The sequence below is a fragment of the Eptatretus burgeri genome, chromosome 5 (assembly GCF_056783735.1).
Source record: "Eptatretus burgeri isolate ZD-2024b chromosome 5, Ebu_testis_v1, whole genome shotgun sequence".
NCBI lineage: Eukaryota > Metazoa > Chordata > Myxini > Myxiniformes > Myxinidae > Eptatretus > Eptatretus burgeri.
This window is the reverse complement of record NC_140965.1, coordinates 51,070,665-51,084,583: the sequence shown is the minus strand read 5'-3', so window position 1 is coordinate 51,084,583 and position 13,919 is coordinate 51,070,665. Positions and strand designations below refer to the sequence as shown.

At 41.1% G+C, this 13,919-nt stretch overlaps 1 protein-coding gene and 1 long non-coding RNA gene across 2 annotated transcripts in view; both read right to left on the bottom strand.

Annotated features, from left to right (window-relative positions):
- The window catches only part of F2 (coagulation factor II, thrombin), a 105,641-nt gene that overhangs the window by 80,609 nt on the left and 11,113 nt on the right, over positions 1 to 13,919 (bottom strand). Inside the window, exon 3 of the mRNA XM_085881854.1 lies at positions 6,187 to 6,211. Within this exon, the coding sequence (XP_085737980.1) occupies positions 6,187 to 6,211 (25 nt within the window). The remainder of the gene's footprint in view (positions 1 to 6,186; positions 6,212 to 13,919) is intronic.
- LOC147026429 (uncharacterized) lies at positions 1,712 to 6,179 on the bottom strand. Its single transcript, XR_015058338.1, has 3 exons — positions 5,197 to 6,179; positions 2,765 to 2,953; positions 1,712 to 2,506 (listed from the first exon to the last, which is right to left on the bottom strand). It is a non-coding gene; the product is annotated as an uncharacterized LOC147026429 (long non-coding RNA).

Below are 13,919 nucleotides of genomic sequence, written 5' to 3'. Positions count from 1 at the left end.
TGTGCATGAGGCACGATATTGATTATGGGAATACCACAACTTTGGAAGAAAAGCATGAATCTGATAGAGAAACGTTGTATAATTTGTCTCAGATACAAAATCCAACCTTGAGAGAAAAAGTTGATAGGCTCATCGTGAAGAAGATGATCAGTACTAAATTAAAACTTGGGCTTGGAAATTCAAAAAACTTATAGGCTCCAATGATGTCATTAAGACTGAAGAACAATTAGCTGATGAATTACATAAACCAATATTCCCAAAGTTTCATAGAAGGAAGGTTTAGTCCAAGAAAGTTGATTTTATCTGGTCCGCTGATTTGATTGAACTCAATAATGATAAGGGGTATAAGTATGCTTTAACCATTATTGATTTGAGGATTATATATGCGTGGGATGTCCCTTTAAAAAACAAAACAGGTAATACTCTTATGTTAGCCTTTCAACAGATATTTAATAAAAGTAAGAGAAAACCCCAAAAATTGTGGACTGATGAGGGTGGAGAGTTCTATTATAAAATATTTATGAATTTTCTAAAAAATAACAGCATTACATTATATAGTACCTTAAATGAAGGAAAAGCCGTTGTTATTGAGCACTTTAGTCGCACTTTAAAAGAGAGACTATATAAAAAATTCACACAACTCGGTTCTCAACAATGGTCATGTTTTATTCAGGATATTGTAGATAAGTATAATGACATGATTCACACGTCAACGAATACGAAACCATCAGAAACATTTACAAAATTAACATATGAAAAAGAGATTAATGTCAGAAAACCTAACTTAAAAGTTGGTGATATCATAAGAATATATAGGTGGAAATCTCATTTTGAAAAAGGTTATACAAAGCGATGGACAAATGAACTTTTTTAAATTGCTGATGTAATAGATGCAGTTCCTTGGACTTCTCAGGTATATGATTTTGAAGGGGAAAATATTTTAGGTTCATTTTATTCACAGGAATTACAAAAGACAAAGGTAAATTGATTTTTTTGACTCCGCCCATTTTGACTCTGCCCACACAAGCTCCACCCACACAAACCCCACACACACAAACCCCACACAAACCCCACCCCACACAATCTCCACCCACACAAACCCCACCCCACACAAGCTCCACCCACACAAACCCCACACAAGCTCCCCACACAAACCCCACCCCACACAAGCTCCACCCACATTCATCATATTCACATAATTAGTGATTCGTCAATTTGTTAATTAGTTCCCCACACACATGTTTATTTAATTTAAAAAATTGCATCTCCCATCCACACAAGCTCCACCCATCTACCCATCCACCCATCCACACAAACCTCATCCACAGAAGCTCCACCCACAAAAACCCTACTCACATAAACCCTGCCCACATAAACCTCATTCACAGAAGCCTCATCCACAAAAGCCTCATCCACAGAAGCCCCATCCACAAAAGCCTCATCCACATAAACCCTGCCCACATAAACCCTGCCCACATAAACCCCACCCACACAAACCCCACCCACATAAACCCCTCCCACACAAGCACCTCCCACACAAACCTCATCCACAGAAGCCCCGCCCACACAAGCCCCACCCCCTCATCCCCCCTGTGCGCCCCCCACCTTTGACCCACCACCCCCACCTCTCACCCTTCCCCATACACACGGGAGGGGAGGGGTGGGGGTGATGGGTCATTGGGGGAGCGCACCTTACCCCCCCCACCTCTCCTTTCCATCTCTTTATTATTTTATTGTAGTTAAGAATCAGATAATTATAAGACAAGCCGGTAAGCGACGAGGGATCTGCTCGGATCGAAGTGCTGGATACGATGCTTTTCATTCTGACCGATCCACCGACAAAGATTCATTGCCAAGACGTATTGGTTCTCATACAATTGTTCCTCTGCCTGGCAAGATTTTTCCTATTGCGTATTTTGCCAACTGGCACTCCTCATTAAAAATGACGGTAAATAGACACCCTATTTTTGAAGGACTACCATTTGAAAAATAAAACCTAAATCAAAAATCGGCTCAAGTAAAATTTTCTAAATATCTCGAAGTGTTTAATTCCGAAGTCTCATTTCTCCACATTCAAAACTGTGGGACAAGTATTGAAAATAGTGAACGCAGTTTTTCGGCCGCTGCAGAGCAACTGGTGGTTGCTTAACAACGAAACTCAAACGTGCACATTCCCAGCCCATATGGCACCTGTTCGCCAAGTTTCATCGAAATCGGTTTGCTGGTTTGTGCTGTGGAGCCTCGCGTTGCAGACACACACACACACACACACACACACACACACACACACACACACACACACACACACACACGGAAAACTCGACAAGAAGGGATATCTAGTGAATCCAAAAAACAAGTATAATTAATCAACATTGAAAATATTAAATAATCAGTTGTAAAAATAGATGATATTTCCAAGCAGTCTGCTTCAGACGTCTTGAGTGTCAGGTCAGATTCCTGCAGACTATTAACTTGTGTGCTTGGTTCATCCAGACAGGTGCTTAAACTGAAAAAAAAATAATGTGTTAAAACTCAGGAGAGATATAGAGACACACAGAGATATATTGACAGGCAGAGACAGATTGAGAAATGGACAAAGAGACATATATATATATATATACAGACAGATTGATCGACATATATATATATATATATATATATATATATATATATATATATATATATATATATATATATATATATATATATATGTAGACAGACAGACAGACAGACAGACACAAACATGCACGTGCCTATTTCTCACCTTGAAGTCGGGCCTTTTAAGATTAGAGGAGGTGCCAACAATGTTTCCTAGTCGGTAATGATTTCTTTCATTTGAAGACGAAAGGAATAAATCTCTTGAATAACATCGTTCATCTGTTCCCATTCGTCGTGTAATTCAGATAATTCATTTTCCACATCAGTGATCAACGACGTTGTTATTGGGGATAATCTGTTGATAAAAACAATATTTATTAGTAATACAGTGATTTAATTAATAACACTGAACAACAAATTTCAAAAAAAATTTTTTACTGGAGATGTGTAAAGTGATTAAGACTAATTTTGGTACGCTGATTTCAAAAATCATAACCGTTTTGCTGTATCACATCAGGATTTTCAGGAACAGAAATATTCCCATTGCCTAGAAGTCAGGATTTCAATGAAATTTACATATGTCTTTAACATGTCTATTTCGTACAATTGTTGTTAACTTGTGTTATATTTCTTTCTTTCAGATAAAGATGAGTAGGCGTTCCTGTACCAATCATCCTGACAACTTCTGTTATGTCTGTGGTCGGTATACCAAAAAAGATCAACAGCGAAGTATATCTACAGCAGTGAAAATGAAGGCCGCCTACTTTCACTACTTCGGGTGTAAGGTGGGGGACCAAGAACAGAGCTGGGCACCACACATCTGCTGCACAAGCTGTCACACAACCTTGACTCAGTGGTTGGTGGGCAAGCGCGCGAGCATGCCATTTGCGGTGCCCATGATATGGCGTGAGCCGCAGAATCATCATGATGATTGTTATTTCTGCTGCACAAGCATCGCCGGCTTCAACAAGAAGAATAAAGGTCACATCAAGTACGCTGACTGCGTCTCTGCTCGTAAACCTGTGCCTCATGATGACGAGAACCCCGTTCCAACACCTCCAGCTGATCAGAACATAGCTGTAAGCAGTGGTGAAGAGGATGGTGATGATGAACCTTTTGAACCCGACACTCAAGAATCACACCTTCTGAACCAGGGAGACTTAAATGATCTTGTAAGAGATCTCTCGCTGTCAAAGGCGAAGGCAGAGCTGCTTGGATCAAGGCTGCAGCAGTGGAATCTACTTGAACCTAACACCAAGATATCCTTGTTCAGAGCACGTCACAGAGACATGGCTGAGTTCTTTGAGATGGAAGACACGATGACATTCTGCAGTGACATCAACGGTCTGTTGAAAGAACTTGGGTGTGATCACGATCCTGCAGACTGGCGCCTCTTCATCGACTCGGGGAAGAACAGCTTGAAGGCTGTTTTGCTCCACAATGGCAACGAGAAACCATCAGTCCCACTGGCTCACGCGTTCGGCATGACAGAGACCTATGAGACTATGCGGCAGCTGCTTGATTCCATCAAGTACAATGACTTCAACTGGCACATCTGCGGAGACTTGAAAGTGGTGGCGCTGTTGTTAGGGCTGCAGTCAGGCTACACGAAATACATGTGCTTCCTTTGTCTCTGGGATAGCAGAGACGACAAGAATCACTGGACGAAGAAAGATTGGGAAGAGCGAAAAGAGCATGTACCTGGTCGACACAACGTGAAGCATGTCGCCCTTGTCGACCCAGCCAAGGTTTTCCTTCCACCACTCCACATAAAGCTCGGCTTGATGAAAAGTTTTGTACGGGCAATGGATCTGAATGGGCGTGGGTTTTTATACCTCAAGGAAAAGTTTGGCAACACCTTGTCGGAGGCCAAGATCAAGGCTGGTGTCTTTGTTGGACCGCAAATCTGACAGATTATGAAGGACGAAACTTTTCCGACAACTCTAAACCCCAAAGAGCTGGCAGCGTGGAGGAGCTTCAAAGCTGTGACGGACAACTTCTTGGGGAACGAGCGCGAGGCCAACTATGAAGAAATAGTGCAGCAGCTGCTGGAGTCCTTCAGGAAACTTGGCTCCAGGATGTCCCTGAAAATCCATTTCCTACACCAGCACCTGAACTTCTTCCCTGACAACTTGGGAGCAGTCTCGGACGAGCACGGCGAGCGATTCCACCAAGAGATTTCACTCATGGAGACGCGTTACCAAGGGCACAACCCGAACATGATGGGCGATTTCTGCTGGTTCCTGCATCGTGAAACTGACACAGAGCAGCACAAACGCAAAGCCAAATGCCTAAAGCATTTTTAATTACATTCTAGTGGAGTTTTTCTGTAATTTCTATAATTTTGAAGCATTCATGATGAAATAAATGAATAAATGAATTTTTGTAAATTTCATTGAAATCCTGACTTCTAGGCAATGGGAATATTTCTGTTACTGAAAATCCTGACGTGATACAGCAAAACGGTTATGATTTTTGAAATCAGCGTACCCAAATTAGTCTAAATCACTTTACACATATCCAGTAAACATTTTTTGTTGTTCAGTGTAATCAGTTGCTTCACTGCGATTCTCAGAGGAAGAACACAAACAAACTTACCGATATTGTGATGGACTCTCTTCTTCCTCAGATGAAAAATAGTTCATGTTTCAGTCGTTTCTCAACAGGACAAGATGAGACAAATTATAAAGCCTTCAGACAAGGTTTTCGAGCGAGAGTCGACTTTTAAAGCAAGTTCGAGGAAGTGGGATTACGTAATCTTGGAATTTCCAAGGCGTGTACCAGATGGAAAATGGCGGTTCGGGCGAGACAACTTGGGAAATACATGGGCGATACATTCTCAAGCAGTCTAACTTATTTTAACACTAAAATGAAAATACTTTTAATGATTTTGATAAAACTTACATTTATTAGCCTGTTAGTGTTCTTATTTAAAATATAACCACGAGGCCTTGTCTCTCACAGAATACTTCCTCATCTTCACGACACGAACTGAAAACACTTTAAAAAAAAATTCCCCATTCGTTGAATGGATCACTCTGAGTGGAGTGAAAATATAAAAGGAAATCAGTAAGTAATGGGGCAGAGATCGATCTCTTATTTTGACCCGATGGACCGAGAGTCAGAGGGGGTGGGGGTTGGGTTTTTTGGACCCTGAGACAATTTAACATGAGCTTGTATGGGAAAAAATAATTCTCTTGTTTTGTCCTGATTGACCTCGAGTCAGAGAGGTTTCCCAATACATTTCTATGGGGTTTTTTTAGGTCTTGAGACAGCTTAACATAAGCTGAGATGGGAGAAAATCATTCTCCTGTTTTAACCGAATTAGCCTCGAGTCAGAAAGGTTAGCCTATACATTTGTATGGGGGGGGAGGAATCAGTCTCCTGTTTAGGGGTTTTCGGGGTTTAATTCATAGAGTTGACCCTGTTTTCCCTTTTCCTTTGCATGGATGCCTCAGAAGCCCCATTATTCCTCTACTCATGTCTCTTTCAGTTAGGATAATGATTGCAAAACGCTCAGGTGAGTGTGAGGGTCTGATTCCTGTATCATCAAAATGTTCATCTCAAATGATTGTTTATTCGACTTACCTTCATAATATTCCCAAAAATGAGCCTGCAGAAAGGGGGAACGTTAGTTCGATTTCCACTCTTCAATTTGTACAATAAAGCATCACTGGTTTTGGACACACGTTCAACCCATATACCCATCCCACTAAAACTACTTAATTAGTTGTTTTTTTTAATCCAATACCCATCAAATTCTTAATAATTTTTTTTCTTCACAATTCTCTTTATTCATTATAATTCTTGCTTTTTTCGTGTCTTTTAACTTTTCCTCTCTTCCGTTATCTATCTCTCTAAGGAGAAGTGAATTCTTGCAGAAATTTTTCTGTAAGGCTCACTTGGCTGGGCCAAGATGGCTTTGAGGGGAGTGGAGTAGTGGCTAAAACCCGAATCCTAAACAGGTACCTACTGATGACTCAATCTATGCTCTTTACTTCTTTGGGCTCCTTCCTGGTCTTCCGTTTCATTGTTTAACTCGAACCATTTGTCAATAAATTAGATTGTATCAAAACCTATCTTATGTTTACTCAAGCATTAAGTATTGCCTACATGAATACAAGCCTCATTTCAACAAGATCCTTTCATATTTTTAATATAAAGGCATCCTCATGAAAATAACAATCAATTATAATTCAACAGTAATAATGATTTTGAATGCATGACGTCATTTAATGGAAAACATGCATCATTTATATGTGTGTGTATGTATATATGTGTATATATATATATATATATATATATATATATATATATATATATATATATATATATATATATATATATATATATATATATATATATATATATATATATATATATATATATATATATATATATATATATATATATATATATATATATATATATATATATATATATATATATATATATATATATATATATATATATATATATATATATATATATATATATATATATATATATATATATATATATATATATATATATATATATATATATATATATATATATATATATATATATATATATATATATATATATATATATATATATATATATATATATATATATATATATATATATATATATATATATATATATATATCTATATATATATATCTATATATATATATATATGAAAATGTATGTATATGTACTCGAGCAAATATCACCCGTTGCTTCACTAATGGGAATACTGAAAAGAGTGAGAAAAAGATGGGAGAGAGGGAGAGAGACAGGAGTGGGAGAGAGATAGAGGGGGGAGAGTGAGGAAGTGGAGGAATGAGGAGGGAGAGTGAGGAGGGGTAGGGGAAGGGAAGGCAGCATGAGGTGAGAGGAAGGGAAGGCAGATGTGCGGTCTCATCAAAATGATTCTGGATGGAATAACAGTGAAGATGGAAACAAAAACATAGGACTGCCTGTCCTGATGCTCACCTGGATAAGGAGCATCACCCCACAGACCTCCTTAGACCCTGAATTTTTTATGCGGTGAACAAACTTAGGTATATCACGGGTGATAAAGGTTGTGGTCAAGTTTCATTGAAATTGTGTGTGTAGTTTAGAGAAGAGAGAAAATACTTATTTTGGGGGGGTCAGAAATTCTCCCTCGACCCTCTTAATGAGTGCAGATTTTGATGCGATAAATAAACTTTGGTACATCATGGGTAATGAAGGTTCTAGTCAAGTTTCATCGAAATTTTTGTGTGTAGTTTCCCATAAGAGAGCAAATACCTATGTTGGAGGTTCAACCCACCCCAGATCTCCTTAATGAGTGCAGATTTTGATGCGGTCGCGAAATTTTGGTTTATCATGGGTGATGAATGTTGTGGTCAAGTTTCATCAAAATCGTGTGTGTAATTTCGGAGACAACAAATACCTATTTGGGGGGACAACCCCCCCCCCATACACCCCCTTCATGAGCGCAAATTTTGATGTGGTCAATACACCTTTATTCGGGATTAGATATGAAGCTTGTGGGAAATTTCATCACAATCGTGAGTTTGGGTCAAGCGATAATGACTGAAATGTTTTCGGGCGAACTGACTGACTGACTCTCCTATGGACACTGCTCGATCGCATAAGCTTCCCGGAACTACGTTCCAGGTGAGCGAATAATGTCTGAAATCCATTTTCTACTAGTCATACTATAAATACTGCCGGAGACAAACAGCGCACGGACAGGTCCAGAGACAAACAAACAATGCCCGGACAGGTCTGGAGATAAACACCATCTGGAGATAACAATGTCTGGACACGTCCAGAGACAAACACCATGCAGACACTTCAAGAGACAAACATTGCCCAAACACGTCCAGAGGCACACACTGCCTGCACATGTCCAGAGACAAACACCGTCCGGACAGGTACAGAGACAAACTCCGGTTTGGACATCAATACTGCCCGGACGTGTCCGGAGACAAACACTGCCGAGACACGTCCGGAGACAAACAGACATGGCCTGGACAGGTCTGGAGACAAACACTATCCAGAGATAAACAACGCCCAAACTCAAACTCCGTCCGGAGAGAAACACCATCCATACATAATCACCACTCGGACACGTCCAGAGAGAGACAGACAGAAAGAGAAATACAGAGATAGTCGTATGTGGGAGGGTGCTGCTCTGGATTAGGTGGGGGGGGGGCAAGGATGGGATATAGGGAGAGGAGAGACAGAGACAGAGACAGAGAGAGAGATTGAGAGATTGAGAGATTGAGAGTGTTTGGGGAAGAATAGTTAACCCAGAGAAAATGTTATGCTTTATGAACAACACACACACACACACACACACACACACACACACACACACACACACACACACACACACACACACACACACACACACACACACACACACACACACATTCGTGCTTGGCCGATATCGACAATTCTTCAGGAATCGGCAGATTGGAGTCACTGTGATTACTAACTTCAATATATACTGCATACAACCCATAAACGTTGAGTATCTTTCACCAAAAAACAACATTGCATTTATTGATGTTTCAAGGAGATGCGGACAAACATTCATCTTTATAAACAGCTGTGTATGATTGGTGGAAAAAACTTTGGCTCGGCAATTTGGAAAACACGTTCATAAGGCAAACGGCTTGGAAATCGGTGTTGTCGAATATATTTTGCTTTGAAACTCACAATGAGAAACACAACCTTTGTGAAGGAAATCCGAGAACTAAATGCTTTAGAAACAGTGGCAAGGAAAACCTGATAGAACCTCCATAATATATGGGATGAAACTTTGCCACCACAGTGCCCATAACAGGCATGGCATGCCCACACACCCACGGAGAGTCCCTGCAGATCCAAATCTACCCATATGTACCACGTCTGTGTGTGCTGTATACGTACCTCTACCTTGTAGTAATTGTCTACTGTACATCCCAATCGGGACACGACCTGTACCGCTGTCAAATGTGGGGCACTTGGCAAGTGGCTTAAGCACTTTAGCAAGCACTCCAATGGAATGCCTGGCTTGGCAAGTGATTACCAATTGCTGTCGACAAAGCCATGCACTTGGAAACGCCCAAGTAATGTCCGAATTGGATAAATAAACACTTTTTTAGAAGTCGGAACTACTGATAAGTTCGATTATGGAGCTTAAATTTTGTAATTCGGCTTAGTTTAAAAGATTCTCGAGGTTATGCCATGTGGAGAAATGAAATAACGCCACAAACGCTGGCATCTCCGGGCGTTTATGAGCATTACAATGTATTCAGTGATTTGTTGGGATGATGATTAGGCATTCGATAATACGAATAAGGAAAGTGAAAAAAAAAACTTTATCATTAAGAAATCATTGTGGCCTGTTTCAAGTCAAGACATGGTTGAGAAGGCCAAAAAACATGGTGGCTTCAGACCCCAATGAGGTAACCCAGCCTTAAGACTCGATAGAGTAATCGAGAGTGGAGGCAAAGGATGTGCCTGATAAAGGATATAATTAAATAAGGCTGTTAATTATCTTCAAAAGGGGTGCTTTAATAAACCCAAACATCCAAATTTTACACATGCACTTCCTTGGAGTTCCCTTAGTATGCATGCAAAGTTTCAGGCTGATATGTTTCATGGTTTTTGAGTTATGGAGGACACACACACACACACTGACATTTACACACACACACACACACACACACAAACACACACACACACACACACACACACACACACACACACACACCTCTGGAAAAAATTGAGACCACTGCAAAATTACAATTTTTCTGGTTTTACTATTTATAGGTATGTATTTGAGTAAAATGAACATTTTTGTTTTATTCTATAAACTACTGACATTTCTCCCAAATTCCAAATAAAAATATTGTCAATTAGAGCATTTATTTGCAGAAAATGACAACTGGTCAAAATAACAACAAAGATTCAGTGTTTTCAGACCTCAAATAATACAAACAAAACAAGTTCATATTCATTTTTAAACAACACAATACTAATGTTTTAACTGAGGAAGAGTTCAGAAATCAATATTTTGTGGAATAATCCTGATTTTCATTCACAGCTTTCATGCTTCTTGGCATTCTCTCCACCAGTCTTTCACATTGCTGCTGGGTGACTTTATGCCACTCCTGGCACAAAAATTCAAGCAGCTCGGCTTTGTTTGATGGCTTGTGACCATCCATCTTCCTCTTGATCACATTCCAGAGGTTTTCAATGGGGTTCAGGTCTGGAGAGTGGGCTGGCCATGACAGGGTCTTGATCTGATGGTCCTCATCCACAAATGTCACATCCACAAATTTCACAGTGGGTGTGAGACACTGTGGCTTGGAGGCCTCTTCAGGTCTCTGTCTAACCATTAGATGACCAGGTGTTGGGCAAACCTGAAAATTGGACTCATCAGAGAAGATGACCTTACTCCAGTCCTCTACGGTCCAATCTTATGGTCTTTTGCAAACCTCAGCCTGGCTCTTCTTTGCTTCTCATTGATGAAGGGCTTTTTCTCGCTTTGCATGACCTTCAGCCCTGCCGCTATGAGCCTTTTTCGAACCGTCCTCGCCATGCACTTCACCCCAGCTGCCGTTTGCCATTCTTTTTGGAGGTCACGTGATGTCATCCGAAGGTTATTGAGTGACATTCGAATGAGTCTGCGGTCATCCCGGTCAGTGGAAAGTCGTTTTCGCCCTTTGCCAGTCTGTAGCTTTGTTGTCCCCAATGTCTGCTGCTTGACCTTGTTCGTATGAACCGCCGTCTTTGACATTTTAAGGATGGAAGCAACGTGATGCTCACTGCATCCCTCTGCCAGTAAAGCCAGAATTGAACCCTTCTTTTCCTCACTCAAAACTTTTCTTTTTCAACTCTTTTGGCATGGTCAATAGTTTATTTTTTTTTAATTCCAATTACTTTTGAGCAATTACTAGCACTGTTTTTGCCACCCAGCTTGTCCTATTGCAAGAGGATAGTGATGACCACAGCAGTGGTTTTTATACTTTTCCTTGTTAAATAAGATTTGGTTCAGGTGATCACCTAATCAGTACCTCACTAAGTAGAATGAGGTGTGCCTGTGTTGGAATTCAACAGACACTGGAATGGAATGGCTGCCATACATGTAGAGATGCTGATTTAATTTTTTTTGAAGTGGTCTCTTATTTTTTTCCAGAGCTGTATATATATATATATATATATATATATATATATATATATATATATATATATGTGTATATAAACACACACGCGCACGCGCACACACAATCGAGATGTTTGTTTGTTTGTTTGTGACCGTACTCCTCTGAGCTCCTCAGGTTAATCACCATGAAACTTTATAGGATCACATTGTTTTCCACGGTGCACCGAAATAGGGGTTTTAAACAGTCATTTCCTCACAGTACATAAATTATAAACACACAATTATAAACACACAACCTGTCGCCATATCAGCAAGGGTAGATCCATATATACAATGCTTCATAAGAAGCCCCCTTCCGGTTCTGGGTTTGGAGCGTCGACAGGTCTCCTTCAGGGCTCTCTGCTGACGATCTCAAAGTTAAGTTTCCGGTCGTTATCTGTCCTGTTTTAACTGTTTATTTTCTCAACTACATGTTACTGTGTGTTCCTAGTTAGGTTTTGTTTGAAAAATCCTGCTCTTTTGTGAGATTTTGTCGACCTTGTCTTACCGGGTGCTTGAGGCCTACCCTTTGTACCCCTCGGTGCACGATCGTGTTTATTTGTTTTTGCTCCCCATCACCTTGAATTTCTATCTTCCCCACTTTCTTAATGTCCTCCATCGCTCCCAAGTAATCACTCTATTTTTTATCTTAACCAAAAAAAAAAATAACTTTTCTCCTTGTACACTCACGAGTCTCAATTCTTCTTCTGCTTCTTTTTCTTCTTCTTCAGCATCATCTTCTTCTTCCTCCTCTTATTCTTCCTCGATTTTTTTCTACATCCGGCCCATTTCTACATCCTCCTCTTCCGGCCCCCTCCCCTAGCTATTCTGCATTCCCCCACACTCTTTCAACAACCCTCCTTACCTCCCCCCTCTCATCCCTTGTCCTACACTCCCCCTCCCCTCCTCCCCCACCCCCTGCACAAAAGCCTCCTCCCCTCCATCTTCATTAAAAGTGTGGACCTCAAATATCCGGGGCCTTCGCTCAAACCTTTCAGATCTTTCCATACAGGTTGCCACTGACAAACCGGACATAATCTGCCTCACAGAAACTTTCCTCCCCCAAGACGTGTCTGACTCCCAAGTATCTTGCCCTGGTTACTCCCTCTTCCGGAATGACAGATCTGAGCCTTGTCCTGGTGGAGGAGTTCTCTTCATCAAAGACTCTATTCCTCACTCTCAATCCACTGCCCTCACTCCCCCACACCCCCAGGAATACCTCTGGCTACGGCTTCCCCTCCACTCCCACCTCATGTTTATATGTGGACTGTACCATCCACCTAACAGCGATGACTCCATCTACACCTCACTATCCGAAAACATGGACCAACTTCTATCTTCTCATCCATACTCTCTCTCTTCCTCATATGTGGCGACTTCAATTGTCATCATGCCAGTTGGCAAGGTGTGGGTACCTCTCTCACCTGTCATGGCACTTCAGCAAAAGCTTTCTGCGACTCATTGGGACTGACTCAATTGGTCAACTTCCATACCCGGATCTCAACCAATGGTACTCCATCTCTTGTGGATCTGATTTTGACAAATTTCCCTGACAATATCTGCTGCTCTTCCTCCGCTCCAATCGGTTCTTCTGACCACGCCCTTGTCAAAGTGGACATCTCTCTGGCTATTATCAGAGAACCACCTCAGCTTTCTATCTGCCATGATCTTTCCTGGGAAAGCCACATTTCGAAACGGGCATCCAAAGCCAGTCGCCGACTGGGCATCCTTCACCATGCAAAGTCTTTCTTCGGCCCACCTGAGCTCCTGACGACATACAAAGCTTTAATCCGCAGCCTGATGGAGTACTGCTCTCCCCTTTGGGCTGGTGCTCCTGCCTCTCACCTTCCCATGCTTCACGCTGTGGAAACCAAGGCATTTCGGATCATTTGGAATCTCCCGCAATGAGGCTGAGTCGTTGGGCCTCTCACTCCTTCACCGCAGGTTGGTCGCTGGTCTTTCTGTCTTCTTCCGTCTCCTCTCCAGCCTCGCCCCCCCCTGCTCTCTCTGCGATTTGTCCCCACCACATTTCTGCAGGGCGCTCAAGGTCCGCCAACAACCCCCTTCTGGTAAAGCTACCAAAATCATGAATCACTGCTCACCTTCACTCTTTCATTCCTCTTTTTTCCCGCCTTTGGAATAAACTCCC